The sequence below is a fragment of the Gorilla gorilla genome, chromosome 22 (genome assembly GCF_029281585.2).
Source record: "Gorilla gorilla gorilla isolate KB3781 chromosome 22, NHGRI_mGorGor1-v2.1_pri, whole genome shotgun sequence".
Lineage (NCBI taxonomy): Eukaryota > Metazoa > Chordata > Mammalia > Primates > Hominidae > Gorilla > Gorilla gorilla.
Genome location: NC_073246.2, coordinates 44,009,597 through 44,028,884, shown reverse-complemented (window position 1 = coordinate 44,028,884; position 19,288 = coordinate 44,009,597). Strand labels below are relative to the sequence as shown.

Below are 19,288 nucleotides of genomic sequence, written 5' to 3'. Positions count from 1 at the left end.
TTTCCAGCGTGGACTCCAGCTAATATCGCCATCTAGTGGCCAGCATGGAGAGATGCAACCTGGGCCAGAAGGCCCATGGAAAGCCCCAGTAATTCTCCAGTTCCATCAGACCCTCCCCCGCCATCAGACCCTCCTCCGCCATCAGACCCTCCTCCATCAGAGCCTTCACCTCCATCAGACCCTCCTCCATCAGATTCTCTTCCATCAGATCTTCCACTTTCCAGTGATTCACAGCTTGGGATCCTGGGCCAGGAAGATTGAGATCCCGATAGTGTCTGAACATGAGAACCTCCAGGGACCCAGAACCCCAGGAGCCCAAGGCCCACTGGCCTTGGGGAACCCCTAAGCCTTCTTCCCACATCTCAGAGGTACTCTGAGTTCTAAAGTCTGCAAAGACCCTCCTTCCCATCCCCCACAGAAAGCAGAGGGTGGCATGAACTTTACACCCAACGGGCTTGGTTTAAATTGCAGCTCCTTCACTGGCCAGCTGTTTGGCTTCAGAAAAGTTGCTAACTGTCTCCATTTCCTCAGCTGCACAGTGAGAACAATCATTTGTGGAGGGCTTATAATGAGGCTTGTATAGAATATGTCTATGTCAGTCTCCCCGCTTCCACAGACAGGAGGATTTGAGTTGCCCACTCAGTCTGTTAAGAGATCTTCTGGGAAGTCTCCAAGGCCCTGAAGTCTGGCCTCACAGGTTGTGCACTGCACAACCCTGGGGTGACATCTGCACTGGAGAGCAGTGAACAACTTCTACAGACATCCAAGGGCCACCCAGGGGCCCTCCCTTCCTCCTTCTGTTTCCAAACACTTTGGATTTAATCCCTTAAGCCATGCCAGTGGAAACAGTCTAGGATTGGAAGGTTTAAGCTACAAGCAATATGCGTGCTGATAATATTCTTAAACAGCATTCATGACACAGCAGCATCCCAAAGCCCTTCCAATGAAGTAATGGGAACAGGTGCACAAGTCCATATGCATAGACGTGCATTTTTCTGTTTCTCTCTCTTCCTTCCACCAGAGGCCTCCCTGGATTTACTGCACGTATTATAGTATCCACAGGGGTTTTTCTTCAGATGGATTGTGAATACCTGAGGGCAAAATCTCTGCCTCATTCTTCTTGTCTTCCTCATGTCAGTATATAAACTGGGACTCAATACACATTCCTTGGTTGGATGGATGGATGGATGGGTGGGTAGATGGATAGATAGATGGATGGTTGAGTGGATGGTCGGTCAGATGGTTGGGTGGATGGGTTGGTGGGTGGATGGAGGTGGATGGATGGATGGAGGGGTGGATGAGTGGGTGGATGCGTGGGTGAGTGGTTGGATGAATGGATCGATAAATGGTTGAGTGGATGAATGGATGGATGGTTGAATAGATGAATGGATGGTTGGATGGATGAACAGACGGATGGATGGGTGAATGGGTGGATGGGTGGGTAGGTGGATGGATGGACAGACGAGCGGATGTGTGAACAGGTGGACAAATGGGTGGGTGGGTGGGTGAATGGATGGGTAGATGGTTAGATGGTTAGATGGGTGAATGAAGGGACCAGGTCAGGGGCATCTCACAGCACATATGCAATCATCACTTTCAGTACTTACCACGGCTGTCATCATCTGACTTCAGTGTCTCCCTCCCCCACAAGACCGTGTGCTCTGTGAGGGCAGGGCTTGGTCTGTCCCTCTCATCACTTCGCCCAGAGCACTAAGCTCAGGGCCTGGAGCACTGTGAGTGCTCAGGAAGTGTTTGTCGAAGAATAGACTTGGATGGGGGAGGTAGGATGACAGGAAACCAAGTTTTCATTATTACAGAAAACACAAATGAACAGACGTGGCACATGTATTAAGATTACATGAGGCCAGGCACAGCGGCTCATGCCTGTAATCCCAGCACTTTGAGAGGCTGAGGCGGGTGAATCACCTGAGGTCAGAAGTTCGAGACCAGCCTGGCCAACATGGTGAAACCCCATCTCTACTAAAAATACAAAAATTAGCCAGGCATGGTGGCAGGAGCCTGTAATCCCAACTACTCGGGAGGCTGAGGCAGGAGAATTGCTTGAACACGGGAGGTGGAGGTTGCAGTGGGCCGAGGTCACGCCATTGCACTCCAGCCTGGGCAACAACAGCGAGACTTTGTCTCAAAAAAAAAAAATTACTTGAAAACTGTAGATGAAGTTTGAAAGACAGGGTTTTTAAATATATGTCAACGACTTTATCTGAAATCCAAAGAGCCACACAGTCATGGGGCTCAACAGCTGGTTTTACTGAATATGTGTCATGCTCTTCCAAGAAAGGCAAGTGAAAGCTCCTCAGCTGACATCAGAACAGTGGGACATGACTTGGGAAGAACCAGAGATGCGTTCCTGGCCTCCCCAGCGTGCCCAACACAGCACCGGCCCTCGTTGGATGCTCAGCGAGCCTGTGATGGACCATCCCAAATGGAGCATCCAGCACAACCAGCCACATTTCAGTGTCTTATGCAATTGATTCTACTTGATCAGAATCTGTGATCCACACATATTACCCACTGTCATTCTTTACTGACTCTGAGAATATCCCGTAAATCAAAATACTCCTTTCCCCAAATGTTCTGTATGAATGACAATTAATTATATTCAACAAAATTAGTATCATGGGTTGAAAACTAAGGCCATGTTATAATTCTAAGTTCATTGAGGAAAAACACTCTACTTTCAGGTGTCAGCTATCTAATACAATTCCAAATTATTTCAAATAAAGTACAGAGCATTATCTCTTAGGATGATATAATGGAGAAAATTCTAGACTAAAATACTTAGATTTTAGAACCATTTTCTTGCTAATTCATTCTGTGACCTCAATTAAGTAACTCATCAGCTCCTCTGGTTTCTCATTGTGTAATGGGTAAATCACACCTCCCACTGTGGTCGGATTATATGAAGAAACGGCTGTGAAAATGCTTCGAAAAATGTAAAGAGTGATGTGTACCTATGTTATTTCTACTTATTAAAAAGGTTGTCACATTAATCGAGTGCCTTTTGAGTCGCTGTCGTGTAAATAAAAGCAATACCTTGGTACACAGGAGAAAAGTCAAAGAGCATAAACATCCACTAAAAATAACATTAGCAGTATATTTCTAAGACTGACCTATTTTCAAAAGAGCATCAAGAGCACGGTCGGGTCTCTCTGAGAATGTGAAATATTCTATATTTGCCAAAGGGTGACGGACGCCAAGGGAGGGCAAGCCCAGGAGGGTTCTGAGGGCTGGTGTGGAGGGCCACGGGCCTGGGAGCTCTGGGCTGCGGGGGCCGCGCGGGTGGTGGTGTAGCCGCAGCACCCCCAGGACTGCCCCGTCTTCCGCAGCCCATTCATCTGCCTGTGGGCTGTGGCTCCTCTAGGACCTACAGGACGGCCTGCCTCTTCGGGGCAGACGGTGGCTGCTGTCTTCCTTTCTGGGCTCACCCAGGCTCTGGCAGAGCTCACCCATCAGAGCAGACCTCCGTTAAGGCTTGAAGAGTTAAGAACCGAGGGATGGGTGGAGGCGCAGAGAGACACTGGGGATCCCGGGGGAGCCCACCGGGGAAGCTCTGAGGTTCTGGAGGCAGGTTGACTCACGGCGACCTGTGTGGAGAAAGAGGTCACCTGGGTCAGCTTGCATGCAGGAAAGGTAAAGTTAATACAGAAAACCCCAGGAGGGTGGGTAGTAGAGGAAACACCAACCCGAGGACATGGCGTCTATGTTTACTGGAGAGGGACAGATCAAGCCCCTAATGAAAAGGCAGCCACTCCCAGAGTGCCCAGTGGAACGGGGACCATGGGGCTGTGCCTGCCCTCAGGCGAGCGATGCTCCTGACACGCCAACTGGTGGGGGTGGCTAGTGCCGATACCTGAGCCGGACGAGCACAGCTGGGGCCCCTGCACCTTTGCACCATCCGTGGAGAACCCACCAGGACTCTGGGAACATCTCTGAGTGGGGCTGCCCAAGGGTCAACCTGCTGGGGGTGGGTGGGTTGGCTGATGGTTTTCAAAGAGCAGATGTCTGCAGGAACTTTAGAACTGGTGAGACAGTTCTCACTTCGAAAGACAGGAGCCCCAGGAGAACAAAGACAGACAAGAGGCCAATTTTCCCTCGGATGTTTTAATTTCGAGGAGGGGGACATCCAGCATGACCTAGCACCAACCCACCAGATGTCCTTAGAAAGCTAGCGGGATAGTGTTGGCCTCATCGCTGGGATTCGCATCTTAAATATTAAGTAAAAGGCACTGACATTTCCTCGTAACTCTATCTAGGGAGGTGACTGGTCTCTAGCACTGGCCTTGTCTATGCTGTAAGGGTCCTGAGACCCCAGAATAATGCGCATGTTAGTTACCAGGAGTCCTGGCAGGAGAGACGGGAAAGACAAAGCTAACACAAGTGTCCCCCTCCCATGGGCAGAATCACTTCCACAAGCGGGTGGCGTTTTCTCTGAAGTTGCCCAGCAAGGGCAGCATGGAGGTTGCCTTTTAGAAACGTGTGCTGTAGTCTGGGCTTTGCTGGTGACCTGGGAGGATTGGCTTGAGTTCTCTGGGCCCCATTTCCTCATTTTAAGATTGGAGCCAGTGTCTACTATACTTTGCTGAGTTGTTTCAAAAATCTGTTATCTCAAGAAAATAAGGACCTGAGCACAGGGAAGACGGGCTTGGCTGGGGAAGCTGCCTGCCTGAAGAAGAGGGGGCGGGCTGGTATTGACAATGTCTCCTGCCCAGGATGGGAGGCAATGGGGTTGGTGAGGAGGGGTCTTCATGGCCCAAACCCCATGGGCCCCAAACCAGAGGCCAAAAGCTACCAAACTGAGGAAGCTTCCTTATTTTTCACTATTAGAGTGTAAAGTTGAACTGAAACTTCGCTGTTGTTCCCTGCCCCTTTGGGATCCCCGGAGGTGGCTGAGGACCCAGACCACAATTGAGCAGCAGCGCCCGCCTCCCGGGGAGGCTCAGGGGTCCTGGGAAGGCTCCTTCCCTGTAACCACAACAGTTGCTGCCTCTCAACTGGGACACCTGGTGTCCCCACTGCAAGAATTAAGAATTGTGGATCCCCTCGCACAGCTGCTAAAATACAAATTCTCCGGGTCTCTGATGAAGGGGAAAGGCAAGGGGCATTGTTCTAAGGGTCCATCAGTCATGTGAACACTAGTGTAAGAAAGGCTCTAAGCTTGGTAGCTAAGAGAGCTGACCCCAGAGCCAAACGGAAATCCCATGCAGCCCCAGCTCGGCCACCTCCCAGCCACGTGACCTGGGACGCCTATCCGTTCCTGCCCTGGACCTCCCAACCACGTGACCTGGGACACATCCCTAACTGCCCTGGACCTCCCAGCCACATGACCTGGGACACCTATCCCTTCCTGCCCTGGACCTCCCAGCCACGTGCCCTGGACCTCCTAGCCACGTGACCTGGGACACCTATCCCTTCCTGCCCTGGACCTCCTAGCCACATGACCTGGGACACCTATCCCTTCTTGCCCTGGACCTCCTAGCCACGTGACCTGGGACGTCTATCCCTTTCTGCCCTGGATTCCCGTCTATAACACAGGATGCTAATAACAGCACAACCTCACGGGGATGTTGGGAAACAACAGACATTGTCAACATCAGCCCACCCCCTCTTCGTCGGGCAGGCAGCTTCTCCAGCCCAGCCCATCTTTCCTGTGCTCAGGTCCTTATTTTCTTGAGATAACAGATTTTTGAAACAACTCAGCAAAGTGTAGTAGACACTGGCTCCAATCTTAAAATGAGGAAATGGGGCCCAGAGAACTCAAGCCAATCCTCCCAGGTCACCAGCAAAGCCCAGACTACAGCACACGTTTCCAAAAGGCAAACTCCATGCTGCCCTTGCTGGGCAACTTCAAAGAAAACGCCACCCGCTTGTGGATGTGATTCTGCCCATGTGAGGAGGACGCTTGTGTTAGCTTTGTCTTTCCCGTCTCTCCTGCCAGGACTCCTGGTAACTAACATGCGCATGATTCTGGGGTCTCAGAACCCTTACAGCATAGACGAGGCCAGTGCTAGAGACCAGTCACCTCCCTAGATAGAGTTACGAGGAAATGTCAGTGCCTTTTACTTAATATTTAAGATGTGAATCCCAGCGATGAGGCCAACACTATCCCACTAGATTTCTAAGGACAGCTGGTGAGTTGGTGCTGGGTCATGCTGGGTGTCCCCCTCCTTGAAATTAAAACATCGAGGGAAAATTGGCCTCTCGTCTTTCCTTGTTCTCCTGTTGGCTGAGAGGGTGGGCAGTTGATATGGTGTGGATCTGTATCCCCACCCAAATTTCATGTTCAATGTGATCCCCATATTAAAGGTGGGGCCTGGTGGGAGGTGGTTGGATCATGGGGTGGATCCTTCGTAAATGATTTAGCACCATCCCCTTGCTGCTGTCTCGTGATAGAGCTCTCATAAGATCTGGTTGATTAAACATCTGTAGCACCTGCCCCAACCCCTTCCTCCTGCTCCAGCCATGGAAGATGTGCCTGCTTCCCCTTGGTCTTCCGCCATGATTGTAAGTTTCCTGAGGCCTCCCCAGAAGCCGAAGCCACCATGCTTCCCTTACAGCATTTGGAGTCAGCAGTCTCACATGCTGCCAGATAAACCTTGTGATTGTTTCTCTTCTTCTTTTATTAGTATTTATTTATTTTTGAGGCAGGGTTTCCCTCTGGAGTGTAGTGGGGCAGTCTCGGCTCACTGCAACCTCCACCTCTCAAGCTCAAGGATCCTTCCACCTCAGCCTCCCAAGTAGCTGGGACCACAGGTGTGTGCCACCACACCCGGCTTATTTTTGTATTTTTTGTAGAGATGGAGTCTTTCTATCTTGCCCAGGCTGGTCTGGAACTCCTAAGCTTAAGCGATCCTCCTGCCTTGGCCTCCAAAAGTGCTAGGATTACAGGCATGTTCGTTTTTTAGAAAAATCTCAAAATTTGGCCGGGCACGGTGGCTCACGCCTGTAATCCCAGCACTTTGAGAGGCCGAGACGGGTGGATCACCTGAGGTCAGGAGTTGGAGACCAGCCTGACCAACATGGAGAAACCCTGTATCTACTAAAAATACAAAACTAGCTGGGTGTGGTGGCGCATGCCTGTAATCCCAGCTACTCAGGAGGCTGAGACAGGAGAATCGCTTTAACCTGGGAGGTGGAGGTTGTGGTGAGCCAAGATCGCACCACTGCACTCCAACCTGGGCAATAAGAGCAAAACTCCATCTCAAAAAAAAAAAAAAAATCTGAAAATCTTTACAAAAGTCCCAGTCTTGGCGTTTCCCACTGAAGGTTTATACTAACCATACTGCCCTCCATAATGCTTGTTATTCATTTGTGGTGAACTATGTGCAGGCCCAGGAAAAACAAAAGTCCACAGGGCAGATCAGAGAAGCATCTTCAGCCTCAAAAGGTCATACATAAGTCGGGGCTGCGGGCATGAGCAGCAAGGTGTGGGGGGTCCGCTGTGGCATCCACACCACACGTGACAATCCCTATGAGCACCAGGTTTCAGGGACACTCGGCCGAGGACCATCGTTAGGATCCACCAGCAATTGAGGGCGTCAGACCCCATAGCGGGGCCTCTTGGGCATCTTCCCATTTAAATCTCACACCCTCCACGCGGCCGGAAATGTTACCATGGTTTCTTTTACAAATGATGAAACCGAGGCACCAAGAGGCTCAGGACCTTGCCCGGGCGGTCAAGAGAGTGGGTGGCAGAGACGGGATTTGTGGTGGGCCCCTGGGTCCTGTGGTCACCCACATAGCACTGCCGCTGGTATCGTGGAGCCAGTCCAGTGGGTGTGTGAAGCGATCGAACCTTCACCAACCTACCTGTAGTTTCCCCTCTCTGCCTGCTCCTGGTTGCTTTTTCAGAAGGGAGGCTGCACAGTCCGTAAAGGGCCACAAAACACAGACACACACATATCTACCCTTGGCTGAATCCTGCTGGCCGTCCCCATCACCATGGATGGCAAGGCAGGACATGCACAACAGATGCCCCCACTCCACACCCACCTTCTTGTCAGCCTGCACCTCCTACCCCACTCCACACCCACCTTCCTGTCAGCCTACACCTCCCACCCCACTCTGCACCCACCCTCCTGTCAGCCTGCACCTCCCACCCCACTCCACACCCACCTTCCTGTCAGCCTGCGCCTCCTATTCGTAGAACACCTGGTAGCTGAAGTTGTTGGACTGGATTTTAAAGTTGTATCTCCCATTCATTCTCTGGTAGCGCACGATCAGAAGGGTGGCTGTTCCCACCACCAGCACGAAGATGGCCACCACAATAAGGACCACATAACCGGCACCCAGGCTTGCTTCTGCATGTGGAGGCTCACCTCGGGGAGGAGACAGGCACAGGTGAGAGATCTGCGCAAACGGGAGGAAGGCGATAGAGCAAGCCCTCCACCCGGATCCGGGGCTGATGGATCTGAAGCACGGGGAATGCAAGGCCCACGTGTGCACCCGTGTGCCTGTGGGTTACCAAAGCCGAGGAAGGTGTCCAAGCCCAGGACAGCATTGCAGTAAGGACAGCGCAGCCTGGGGAGGCCTGGGCCATGAGGGTGGGGCTGCGCGGGACCAGCAGGTCCTCCTGGTGGGAGGGGGAGAGCCCAGTCAGATTCCCTGCATGGACACACAGTCTGGGCCCACACAGGCTCCACAACACAGAGGAATGAGCCATCCCCAGACCCAGAGGAGCAATTAAAAAATAGAGAGTGTGGGCTGGGCGCAGTGGCTGACGACTGTAATCTCAGCACTTTGGGGGACCGAGGCGGGCGGGTCACAAGGTCAAGAGATTGAGACCATCCTGGCCCACATGGTGAAACCCTGTCTCTACTAAAAATACAAAAATTAGCCGGGCGTGGTGGTGCATGTCTGTAGTCCCAGCTACTCGGGAGGCTGAGGCAGGAGAATCACTTGAACACAGGAGGCGGAGGTTATAGTGAGCTGAGATTGTGCCACTGTACTCCAGACTGGTTACAGAGCAAGACTCGGTCTCAAAAAAGAAAGAAAAAACAAAACAAAACAAAAAAGAAAAACAGAGTGCGGACCCTAAAAGATGTGACAACTGATTCAAACAGCTATTTGCACACCCCTGTTCACAGCACCAGCCAAAGGGTGGCAACAACTTAAGTGTCCACCAACAGGTGAATGGATCCATACATTGTGGCCCCACCGTGCAATGGAACATGACCCAACCATGAAAGGAATAAAGCGCTGACCCACTGCAACGTAAATGAACCTCGAAGATGTCATGCTGAGTGAAAGCACTGAGTGAAGGAAGCCAGGCCCAAGAGGCACCGATAACATGACCCTGTTCATAGGAACTACCCAGAACTGAACAGAAAGCAAACGAGTGACTTTCAGGGACAGGGGGAAGGAGGATGGGGACGGACTCATGCGTATGAAGTTGCATTTGCGGTGAGGAAAATGTTTTGAAACTACATGGAGTTGGTGGCTATAAAACACTCTCAATGTACTAAACACCACTGAGTCGTTTACTCTAACACAGGTAGCTTGAGGTTACGTGAATTTCATCTCAGTTTAATTTTTTAAAAACTGTGCTGCCTGAGAAAGATGCCAGCTGCCTGCTGGCTCTCTGGCTGGCCCCTATGAGCTCAGGGGGAGATGTGACCCTCTGCCCACCGTGTGTAGGTATAATTCGTTGTCAAGGGCGTCTATAGCCAGGTCACAGCCACATCCTGCACCACCCAGTCCCCTCCATCTCAGGGTGTTCATCCCCACATATCAGGAAGGTCTGCATTGGAAACAGCCTTTCTGTGCAACCAGGAGCATCTGAGATCTCATTTTCATTCCCTGTATTGATTTCCGGGCAGTCTGCCCAGAGTGGACGCTGCTGTGCGTCCCCCAGGGAACAGCATGGAGCGTCACCATCAGCAAAGCCATCCAACAATGGCACTGTGGGATCCCTGGGGTGCTGAACATAAGCCAGCTAGAACCACACCATCCCTCCTCCAGAGAGAGGGACAGGGAACACCTCCCCCCCTCCAGCCAAAGTGACTCCACCCTCCCCAAGCAACCGAGGCCCCCAGATCCCGGCCGGCCACTTCCCCAGACAACTCCTAAATCACGATGGCCACTAAATCCAGCCCCCAGGGGCTCTGTAGTGGACCTTCCTCCTGGGCCTCGAGTGACGGGCCACCTTGCCAGCACAAGGGGGGGTGCTGCCCTGAGGATGCGGAGCAGAAAGACCAAGGAGACCCGCTCCTGCTGGCCCTTTGCAGCCTGGAATGGCCCTGGACTCTCAGCCCTGGGAAAGACCCATCCCTGTTCAGTTGCCACCTCTCCAGCTAGGTTTCTGTGACCTGCAGCTGTGTGCTCCGAACTGAACCACTAGCTCAGGGCTGGCCACAGGGGGTCCACAGGCCAGTGCTGCCCACTGACTGACACCAAAGTCCAGAAATGGTTACTCCCCATGGCCAGATTAGCTAGAAGTGGAGAGCCAGCCCTGAGAACTGTGGATGGTAATTTCCCGCAGCCACTGGTGAGGCATCCTGCCAAACAGGGCATCTATCTCCCCGTTCAGGGAGGCTCCATGCGTGTGGCGTAAGCTGTGTATGCATCGTGACCGTCGGACCACATGTCAGGCCATGATGCGGGGGAAATTTAAATGACGGCTGAGACTCAGCAATGGCTGCTTTTGTAAAGGGGGATATAACCCAGCGAGGGAAAGGGAAGAAGGCGTGTGAGGCTTAAAACCTAGATGATGGGTTGATGGGTGCAGCAAACCACCGTGGCACATGTACACCTATGTAACAACCTGCACGTTCTGCACATGTATCCCAGAACTTAAAGTAAAATAAAAAATTGCCAGGCAAGGTGGCTCACGCCTATAATCCCAGAACCTTCGGAGGCTGAGGCGGGCGGATCACAAGGTCAGGAGATCAAGACCATCCTGGCCAACATGGTAAAACCCCCGTCTCTACTAAAAAAAATATATATATAAAAAAAAATAGCCAGACTTGGTAGTGCGCACCTGTAGTCCCAGCTACTCAGGAGGCTGAGGCAGGAGAATCACTTGAACCCGGGAGGCAGAGGCTGCAGTGAGCCGAGATCGCACCACTGCACTCCAGCCTGGGCAACAGAGCAAGACTCAGTCTCAAAAATAAATTAATTAATTAACTAATTTTAAAAATTAAAAAATTAAAAAAGAACCCGGGTTCAGAGGAAACAGGGACCTTCCAGGGGTTTGAGTTCCAGCTCAGCCACCGCCTGTCTCCTCACTGCTGAGCAGCTACAGTAATTGCTCCAGGCCCTTCCTGCTGGGACACTGAGCACTCCCTGGACACTATCCTCGAAATTTCTTGGCCTTTTAGCACAGGGACATGCTCATGAATGTGAAATAAGTGGGCCAGCTAGGAAAAGAAAGGCCATGGAGGAGTTCCAAAAACTGAATATGCAAAAATTATCATGCTGATGTACTATTTGTCGGTGGCAGACATTCGGGGAAGATGCCCAAATGGATTCTTTCTTAAACTGTCAATATACAGGGTTACCTATGTGTTGAATTGTGAACCCCTCACCCCCTGCAAAAACAGATATGTTGACACTTTGGGAGGCCGAGGTGGGTAGATCATGAGGTCAGGAGATCGAGACCATCCTGGCCAACATGGTGAAACTCCATCTCTACTGAAAATACAAAAATTAGCTTGGCGTGGTGGCCCACAACACCTGTAGCCCCAGCTACTCTGGAGGCTGAGACAGGAGAATCGCTTGAACCTAGGAGGCAGATGTTGCAGTGAGCCGAGATCATGCCACTGCACTCCAGCCTGGCAATAGAGTGAGACTCTGTCTCAAACAAAACAAAACAAAACAAAACAAAACAAAACAAGACAAAACAAAAAACAGATATATTGAAATCCTAACCCTTAGTACTGTGGGGCATGGCCTTATTTGGAACTGGAATTGTTGCAGGTGCAAGTAGTTAAGATGAAGCCACACTGAGGTAGACAGGCCCCTAGTCCAACATGACTGGTGTCCTTATAAAAAGAAGGCCATGTGCAGACGGGGGCAGAGACTGGAGGGAGGCAGCTGCAAGCCAAGGTCCACCAAAGATTGGGCACATCCAGCAGAAACGAGGAAGGGGCAAGGGAGGACTCGGCCCTACAATGTTGCGAGGGACTGTGGCTTTGCCAGCACCTTGATTTTGGACTTCTGGCCTCCAGAACTGAGAGAGAACAGATTTCTCTTGTTCAAGCCACCCAGGCTGTGGGACTTTGTTGTGGTGGTGCCAAGACATCGTGAGTGTGATGTGAGGGCTGGGGTGGAGGGAAGCCTCAAGATGAAGCCAGCTCAGTCCCCAGGAGACAGAGAGAGGAGAGCGGGTTATGAGCAGCCTGGATCTGCACTCGCAGGCCCAGCTCGCGCAGGTACCAGCTGTGTGAGCTTAGGCACATTCCCTAAAATCTCTCAGTTGTTCTCATTTCTTCCCTGAAATGGAGGTGATGGTGATGGCAGGGACAGAGCGTGGGAGCTCAGAGGCCGCGGATAGCGGTGAGGTCCTGAGGAACCTGTCTGCCAGCCTCCTCTCATCTCTGCAGTCTCCAACAGTGTTTCTGTTAATATACACTATTAAAATGCAGCCGAGTCCCCACCAACTGGGAGATTCCATGTGTCTAAATGATTTTGCTGTGTATTTGTATGATAGTCATAGATCAAACAAAAGCTACTAACACAATGAGAAAGAATGTTGAACAACATGAATATTTACAGTCCTTGTTCTTGAATGTGAGCAATTACACCCTTATTACATTTGGTGCTTCCTGCTTTGGTTATGCCAGTGTAGTGCTCTACTGGTTACAAGTGAAAAGTAGCACTTATTCAATAACTTCTATGGGCCAGGCTCTTTATGAAGTAGGAATTATTATTATTCCCTTTTCACAGATGAGGAAAATAAGGCACAATTCATATGCAGCATGCACAAAGCCACAAAATTATTAAGTGTCAGAGCCAAGTTGTGAATCCAGGGAGCCTAGTTTCAACCTCACAAATCTTAGCCTCACAAAGAATTCTTAGTTACCATTAGACACTCACAACAACCTTATGAGGTAGGCAGGGCATGTTGCAAAGAAAAATCAGAGTATCTGACACATAGTAGATGAATGAATTAATGAATAAATGGGTGGATGGATAGACGGATGGATGGGTGGGTGGATGGATTAATGAACAGATGGATGGATGATGGAGGATGGATGGATGAATAGATGGATGGATGGATGGATGAAGGGATGACAGAAGGATGAATGATAGATGGATGAATGGATGATGATAGATGGATGATGGATGGATAGATGGATGATAGTTGAATGGATGGATGGATGGATGGATGACAGATGAATGTATGGTTGGATGAATGGATGGATGGATGATGGTGGATAGATGGATGAATGAATGGGTGGATGGATGGATGACCAATGGATAGATGGATGGATGGATGATAGATGAGTGGAGGGATGAATGGATGGATGGATGACAGATGAATGTATGGTTGGATGAATGGATGGATGGATGATGGTGGATAGATGGATGAATGAATGGGTGGATAGATGGATGACCAATGGATAGATGGATGGATGGATGATAGATGAGTGGATGAATGGATGGACGGATGATAGATGAATAGATGAATGAATGGGTAGATGGATGGATGGATGATAGATGAGTGGAGGGATGAATGGATGGATGGATGATAGATGGATAGATGAATGAATGGGTAGAGGGATGGATGGATGGATGGAAAAATGATAGATGGAAAGATGAGATAGATGTATGGGTGGATGATGGATGAACCATACAGCTCATAAGTGTCAGAGCCTATAATCAAATTCAGGTGTCCCAAGTCCAAGTCTAGTGCTTTTCACCCCCTAGTCATGACATTCCCTATGATATCAATGAATGAAGGAGGAAGTTTAATTTCTATTCATGAAAGAACACATTATCTATTAATGAGAACATATTTCACACATATGCTATTTCTTATAGGGTGAAAGAAATAGGCTGACCCGTTCTTCCCAGGAAATTAAGAAAATGAAGAGTGAGGAGAAGCAGGTTGTCCCAGCACCTTGACCAACAGTCACCTGATGACCAGCTCAGGGGCCTGGGGTGTGGCCTGGGACCTGTGTCTACTTTTTTAGTTTCCCAAATGCTTTAAATGAGAACCAGCAGTTGAGTCACTGGCCAAGACCTCCCTCCTCCTGTTCCCCAGCTTCATGGCCAAGACCTCCCTCTTCCTGTTCCCCAGCTTCATGGCCAAGACCTCCCTCCTCCTGTTCCCCAGCTTCATGGCCAAGACCTCCCTCCTCCTGTTCCCCAGCTTCATGGCCAAGACCTCCTTCCTCCTGTTCCCCAGCTTCATGGCCAAGACCTCCTTCCTCCTGTTCCCCAGCTTCATGGCCAAGACCTCCCTCCTCCTGTTCCCCAGCTTCATGGCCAAGACCTGAGCAGCATTCAGATTCTGGCTCACACCCTACATCCAAACCCCAGAAGTTCTCATACAGGGAAAGACAGAGAAGGGAGAGGGTCATCAAGATTAGGGAAAAAAACAACAAAAAAAGGAAAACCAATTAGGATTAGGCTCAGCAGCAAGCAAGAGAAAAAAATCAAAATAGCAGTGGCTTAAAGGACATGGAAGTTTCTTTCCTTCTGTCATAAAAGTGGGGGTCAGTCCGGGAGCAGTGGCTCATGCCTGTAATCCCAGCACTTTGGGAGACCGAGGCGGGCAAATCATGAGGTCAGGAGATTGAGACCATCCTGGCTAAAACAGTGAAACTCCGTCTCTACTAAAGATACAAAAAATTAGCCAGGCGTGGCGGTGGGTGCCCATAGTCCTTGTTACTCGGGACTGAGTAGGAAGCAGGAGAATGGCGTGAACCCAGGAGGCAGAGCTTGCAGTGAGCTGAGATCGCGCCACTGCACTCCAGCCTGGGCGACAGAGAAAAACTCCGTCTCAAAAAAAAAAAAAAAAAAGTGGAGGTCAGAGCCCAGGCCTGCCTTGGCCACTTGCCCACAGTGTCCTGGGGAAGCCAGATCCCTCCAAGGACTGGGCCCCACAGCCCTAAAGAAGAAAGAGGAAGAGGGTAGGCACAAACGTCTTTTAAGGAGGGTGCACCTCTAAAAGTTGTCACATGACTTTCCCACTTATATGTTATTGGTCAGAACTTACTCACACGGCCACACTTAGCTCCCAGGAGGTTGGAATTACAGTTTTTATTCCTGGCAGCCATGTACCAGCAAAACCTGGGGACACTATTTCTATGAAAGGGGAGGAGAACAGATACTACGGGACAACTAGCGGTTTCTCTCTTAATACCCAAAGCACACAATTTTCCCCAAACCAATGTGTTTTTTTTTTCAAAATAAGATGATGGACCATATAGAAAATAAAATGTTTTTCTGGAAAGTTGATGTGGGGTTTTGAAAATACATGCAATGTAATTGGCTGATGGAAGTTTTAAACTGAGGGGGAACAGACATGCCATTTTTTGCATCTTTTGAATAAAACAGCTTTTCCTTGTGCATGCACATTTGTGTGCACACGTGCACACACACACACACACACACAAGTTGACATGGCCTGATTATAGTTTGAGTTCTTATCTCTTAACAGCCCACTGGATGTATTTACCCAGTGTCAGAAAACTTCACCAGCTTGATATTATGCAGCTCAAAACATTTCATTATGTAACTTTGTGCCTGGCCTCTTGAAGCCTCAGTCTTTTCATTTGTAGCATGGGTATGGTAATAGCTTATGCTCCATAGGGTTGCTGAGAGGAGCATATTACATTCTGCACATAAAGAACTTAGTGCCAGGCTGACACGTAGCAGCTCTCAGTGAATACTAACTATTAGTATTTCTGTTATGATAAGCCTCTTAGAAGTCTCTCAAGAGTTCTGCATTTCACAACAGTTGCTTTTTTGTTTACATGCTGGTGAAAAGGAATCGGTTGCATCTTTTCTTTCATTGTCTAAACCAAGTCATCAACTCACCTTCAGACCGGATGAGGGGTCCCCAGGACATCTGGTGTGTGGCAGAGGTTTCACTATTTTGCAGCAACCGAAAGTTATTGCAATTCTGTTTTTTTTCCAAGAAGAGAAACATCAAATTAATTGAACAACATTTATGAGAAAGGAGCTACTGTCAAGGATGCTAATGTGATGCATGCGATTTTATCCTGCTAGAAGTTGCAAGGCAAGGGGGCTGAGTTTAGACAGAGGAGTGGGAGACCTGGTGAGACCAGGGTGGTGGGTCCCGGTGCAACAAGAGGCAGGCCCAGGCATCAGCGGGGAAGGAGGTGAGGTCTGCAAGAGCAGCAGGCTGGAGAAGACCCCTTGAGCTGCTTTTGGTTGCTAGAGCTGCTTCCTTGGGTCCCTTGAGGACTGTGTCTTGGTCACAGCCCTCAGAGTCCCTCTGTGTTCTCCAAAGGTTGCTGCAGCCATTTGTTCCCCTTTACACCTTTGCCTTACAAAAAAGACTGCCTGGCTCAGTGACATGGTGGGATCTGCTCACTAGATGCCTGAGATGGGCTGCAACATGTCCTCCAAAAAGGGATTGAAGTCCTAAATCCCAGCACCTGTGCATGTGACCTTATTTGGAAACAGATAATCAAGCTGAGGTCATCAGGGTGGGCCCTAATCCACTATGGCTGGTGTCCCTCTGTAAAGGGGAAATTTGGACACAAACATAGATGTGTACTGAGGGAAGGCAACAGAGAGAGACAGGGCAAATGCCGTCTACCAGCCAAGGAACGCCCGAGGCCACCAGAAGCTGGGAGAGAGGCCTGGGACAGATCCTTCCTTTAGAACTCTCAGAGGGAACCAGCCGGCTGACACCTCCATCTTGGACTTCCTGCCTCCAGAACAGAGACAGTAAGTTTCCACTGTTTAAGCCGCTCAGTTTGTGGTACGTTCCTACAGCAGCCTGGAAAGCTCATACACTATCTATCCATCCTAAAGGAGCTTGAAAAACACACTGTGTGCCGCTCCTCTTGTAAAGAATTCTCTTGTAGAGAACTTGAGAGCCAGCCGCTCCCTGCAGAGACGAAGCCTGGCGGTGGCCGTCCGTGCTCCTGTCATTTCTGAGGCTCCAGTGGAACCAGGGGCAGGCTCCTCGTGTGTGGCCCTCAGCCCGCTGTCATTAGGACCTGAGGTTCCTTCTGTCCCATTGCTCAGGAAGATCTAGTGTTTGAGCAAAACAGACACGAACAGAATCAGCCTTCCTTGTGTTGCTTCTCTATCCATGTCCTGCAGACGCTCAGAGCTTGGTCACCCAGGAAAACAGCCTCGTTCTGCGACGCGTGCTCAGATGAGAGCAGGAACAAGCACTCCCTCCGAGGAGAGAGAAGCATTCGGTCACTGAGCAAAAAGCAGCGGAGCTCCCTAAGCTGCCCCCTGCCTCAGACAACAGGCGACCAACATGTGGGAACCTCATGTACTTGTCTGTGATATAAAGCACAGTTTTCAAACCTCAGGATTACAAAGCATATTTCAAATTCAAAAGTCTAAGGAAACAGGAATGTAAAATTATCCCTGCATGATTGTTGAACAAAGGAAAGGGGAAAAAACTTTATTAAATAACAGAGTGGCTGATATTTAGTATGTTCCATCAATGTTGTTAAAAATAATATTTAAAAAATATTTTTACACCTATAAACCACCTTAGAAGAACTAGGTATCATGGCAAGGCAGTGCCGATGCGACAGCCAGTTGAATATTATGGCCTCAAGAAGGAACTTAGCTCAGCCATTGAGAAATGGGAAATGCCCACCAGTCCACATGAGTCCTCCGTCCAAGGGCTGCCTGCTGTGGAAATACCATTTCACACGCGGAGTCTGCAGGACAGGCACAGCGACTCCTCCCAGAGGTTGGCCCCGAGCCACTCGAGCCCTAGGCTTTTATTAACAGAGCCTTGAACCATAACAATAAGGAACGTGAATCCAACCAAACGTTTAGAAAACCAAAAAACACTTACGATTTTGCACGTGGCCCCGGGGGATTCCATGCAGATGCGGAGTTTGCAGTGCAGGTAGACGATGGAGTTGTTGATAAAGGAAAAGATCCTCAGCTTGAACTGGGCCTTATTGGAGTTGCCGTTCTCAATCACGTTGGTGTATGTGTTGGGCACGGGGCAGCTGAGAAGAGAGGAAATGGGACTCCTTGCTTGTCAGCAAGCCCCACTGTCCTTGTTCTCAGATGAGTTTACTCACGACTTCATCTGACGACACTCGCAGATTCCACAGGCTCCGTGGAAGTCGAGGACCGGGCACCTTATTTATTCCCCAAAACCCAGGTCCATGACAGCACTTGCCTGGAAATCCTGCAGAGCCCAGAGCTGGCCACACAGCAAGGCCAGGCAATGGCAGTGCCCGCTTGAGCCCTACCTGTTCTTAATGAAGCCCTGGGCATTGCTGGACAGGGGTGCCTGCACTCCTGAGCCCTACCTATTGTTAATGAAGCCCTGGGCATTGCTGGATGGGGATGTCTGCATTCTTGAGCCCTACCTATTGTTAATAAAGCCCCAGGCATTGCTGGATGGGGGTGCCTGCACTCCTGAGCCCTACCTATTGTTAATGAAGCCCTGGGCATTGCTGGATGGGGATGTCTGCATTCTTGAGCCCTACCTATTGTTAATAAAGCCCCAGGCATTGCTGAATGGGGGTGCCTGCACTCCTGAGCCCTACCTGTTGTTAATGAAGCTGAAGGTGACGGGGTCCCGGGCGTTGCTAGACGGGGTTGCCCAGCACTCCGTCAGGACCACCTTGAGGTTGCTTTTCTGCCTGTAGAGCCCCACTTCGATCTTGACGTCGTCACTGGCAGACACGCTATAATTCTGAGGTATGGGAGAGTCTCCGATAAACAATTGCATTTCGGTAACAAAATTCCCAGCGCCGTGGAGGTCCTCGATGATGGTGTAAACCCTGCAAGAAGCAGCAGCTTGCAGGAGGCATGTTTCAGGAGGTGCATTATTGTGGCCCCTCCCATTCCCACTTCTCCCCTAAAACACAGCTCCAGAGGAACGTGCAAATGAACAAGAAGACCCCCTCAACGCCAGATGAGAGCACTTGGAGGCCATTTATTCAGGGCTGGCTGGTCCAGGGGTTGCCTCCCTCAGTGTATAGGTGGAGACTCAGTGGAAGGTGGGGGGTCCACCTATTATAGAAAAAGTGGTGCCTGATGGAGGCTCGGGTGGCGGCCTGCCGGTGGCTCACTGGAAGTGGGGCCATCCCATGGGATTGGCCACGGGACATATTTGGCCTTCTCTGGCTAACCCTGA

The 19,288-nt window shown here is 50.2% G+C and overlaps 1 protein-coding gene across 1 annotated transcript in view; it reads right to left on the bottom strand.

Moving 5' to 3' along the window:
* Positions 1 to 2,800: 2,800 nt before the first annotated feature.
* Positions 2,801 to 19,288, bottom strand: part of UMODL1 (uromodulin like 1) — a 72,359-nt gene continuing 55,871 nt past the window's right edge. Inside the window, exons 18-22 of the mRNA XM_055373635.2 lie at positions 18,696 to 18,932; positions 17,987 to 18,146; positions 16,006 to 16,090; positions 8,134 to 8,336; positions 2,801 to 3,605 (exon numbers count right to left, since the gene is read on the bottom strand). Of these exons, the coding sequence (XP_055229610.1) occupies positions 8,155 to 8,336; positions 16,006 to 16,090; positions 17,987 to 18,146; positions 18,696 to 18,932 (664 nt within the window). The 3' untranslated portion in view covers positions 2,801 to 3,605; positions 8,134 to 8,154. The remainder of the gene's footprint in view (positions 3,606 to 8,133; positions 8,337 to 16,005; positions 16,091 to 17,986; positions 18,147 to 18,695; positions 18,933 to 19,288) is intronic.